Raw genomic sequence first — 2,669 nt, 5'->3', positions numbered from 1 at the left:
GGGATGTAGACAGAATAGGAGGACTGGGGGAAGGCAGGCGGGTTGTCGTTGATATCTTCCACATTTAGGTAGATAAGCGTTTCTGTAGACAAAGGTGGAATTCCTTTGTCTGTAGCCGTTACAGTGATGTTGTACAAGGATACCTGTTCTCGATCTAGTACTGTATTGGTCAGTAATTGATAATAATTGTCTACTGACTTTTCCAGTTCAAATGGCAGACTTCTTGAGATGGAACATGTTACCAGGCCATTCAGTCCAGAGTCTCGATCATATACTTGAAAAAGAGCAATTACTGTTCCTGGAGGTGTACTTTCAGCAACTGATCTACTTCCAGATGTAACTACCACTTCTGGTACATTATCATTTACATCCAAGATAGTTATTAAGACTTTTGCTCTGTCGAGTAGACCTGGACGATCCCTGGCTTCAACATCCAGCTCATAAAAGCTTGAGTCCTCATAGTCTAGATTTGCAGAAGTTGATATTTCTCCAGTGGAAACATTTAAGCAGAAAATCTTTGAGATCTTTTCTGTTACCCTCAGGAAGGAATACGTTATTTCTGCGTGGACTCCTTCATCCTGGTCAGTAGCATTTACCGACAATACTGGTGTACCTACTGGCAGATTTTCAGGAACATTCACACGGTAAACAGGCTGAGTAAACACTGGAGCATTGTCATTCGCATCTAGGACAATTACCAGAATTTGTGCAGTGCCTGAGCGGATGGGGTCACCGCCATCCATAGCAGTAAGGACCAGGTGGTAAATGGCCTCTCCCTCCCGATCCAGGGCTCGCTCCAGCACCAGCTCCGGGTATTTGCGCCTATTAGCTTCGCTGCGCACATCCACTGAGAAGTGACTATTCCCGCTGAGTTTGAAGCCCTGAAGAGAGTTCATTCCCACATCCAGGTCATAGACCTCCATTAGTGGAAAACGAGAGGATGGGACTGCATTTTCCAGAATTTTCACTTCCAATTCTTCCCTAAAGAATCGTGGTGTATTGTCATTAATGTCCACTATTTCCACTTCAACGGGATAAAGATTCAGTTTATCCTCAATAAGGATGTTAAAACTCACCAGACACGGTGCGGTCTGAGCGCAGAGCTCCTCCCGGTCTATCCTGTCTGCGGTAACCAAGCTGCCGCTTCGCGGGTTCAGAGCGAAAAGCTGCGTCCTACCTCTGGAGACGATGCGGACGCCACGCTCCGCCAGCTCCCGGGTTTCCAGCCCCAGATCGTTGGCGATGTTCCCCACGAAGGAACCTTTGTCTAGCTCCTCAGGAACGGAATAACGGATTGTCCTGGCCCCAGCCTCCCATAGAGTCCCTAGGAGAATGAAGAGCACCACTACCCCGCTGTGGCGCCCGCGCTTTTGCAGAGCGGCCATTACTGGCTCCTTACGGGCTTCCTTGGGATTATGAGTATGGGGAACAGGTTCGCAATCACTTTTGTGCTTCTCAGAATTGGAAGCCAAGCTCCATAAACAAGTAGTTCAGATGAGAAGCATTTCAGATTAGAATTTCTGCGCAGCTGGAGAGCTATTATGTCTGATCTGCTTTTCGCTGGGGATGTAACTCCAGTTCTCATTTCTTTCCTTACCCAGGTTAGTGAACAGCGACACTTAGAGTCCTAACTTAATACTGCACTGTTTTTGTGAAACCATCATACAGAGAATCTTATTTCGGCTAAATCAGCTTAGGTGTCACTGGTAATATTTCTCTCCCCAAAAAAGAATAAAAGAGCATATTTTGAACAATTTTAGATGTTCCCTGGAATTTACCACTCATTTTTGTGTTATAGGTCTTAAGGTCTTGGAGAACAGAAATAAAATTACACTTTTATGTAAATCTTGAATTTTCACATTCCACCATCATTTATATTTACCCCCATTTTCATTTTTTTATGATTTAAGTTATTTAAATTCTAGTTAGTTAACATATAGTGTAATATTAGTTTCAGGAGTAAAATTTAGTGATTCATCACTTACATATAACACCCAGGGCTCAACACAACAAGTGCCCTCCTTAATACCCATCACCCATTTAGTCCAGCCCCCTGCCCACCTCCCCTCCAGCAACCCTCAATTTGTTCTCTATAGTTAAAAGTCTCTCTTATTTGTCCCATTTCCAGTAAGGACACCAACAACACATTTGGAACCAACCCACCTACTGCTGGTTGCAAGTATTGCCATTTTTGGATGTCATAATCTATTTTATTAACACGGAGAATAAATGACCTAACTTAGGCAATATCTCTGTGTAACTTTTAAAAAATGAAAAGGGGGTGCTTGGCTGGCTCAGAGGAGACTGCAAATCTTAAGATTATTTTTTCTAAAGATATTATTTATTTACTTGAAAGAGAGCATGAGAGAGAAGAAGGGCAGAGGGAGAAACAGACTCCTTGCTGAGCAGGGAGCCCAACGCGGAGCTCGATCCCAGCACCCAGAGATCATGACCTGTCCCAGGACCCAGAGATCATGAGCTGAGCCAAAGGCAGATGCTTAATCAACTTGAGCCACCCAGGCACCTCGGAGACTGCAACTTTTGACCGTGGGGTCGTGAGTTTGAGCCTCCTGTTGGGTGTAGAGATTACTTAAATGAATAAAAAAAGTTTTAAAAAAAACATGAAAAGGAAGTGAAAATATATTGGCTACAATGACAAAAATTTATAT

The 2,669-nt window shown here is 43.7% G+C and overlaps 1 protein-coding gene across 1 annotated transcript; it reads right to left on the bottom strand.

Annotated features, from left to right (window-relative positions):
• Window positions 1-5: 5 nt before the first annotated feature.
• On the bottom strand, window positions 6-2,030 carry LOC112818047 (protocadherin gamma-A6-like; the record flags this gene model as incomplete). The annotated part of the gene is made up of 1 exon (XM_025865301.2): window positions 6-2,030. A coding segment is annotated over exon 1 (1,380 nt), but the record flags the coding sequence as incomplete, so codon positions are not given.
• Window positions 2,031-2,669: the final 639 nt, after the last annotated feature.

This window comes from Callorhinus ursinus, unplaced genomic scaffold, assembly GCF_003265705.2.
Source record: "Callorhinus ursinus isolate GAN/ISIS: 27379988/994484 unplaced genomic scaffold, GSC_fseal_2.0 scaffold5438, whole genome shotgun sequence".
NCBI classification, from domain to species: Eukaryota; Metazoa; Chordata; class Mammalia; order Carnivora; family Otariidae; genus Callorhinus; species Callorhinus ursinus.
This window is presented reverse-complemented; position numbering and strand designations above follow the sequence as displayed.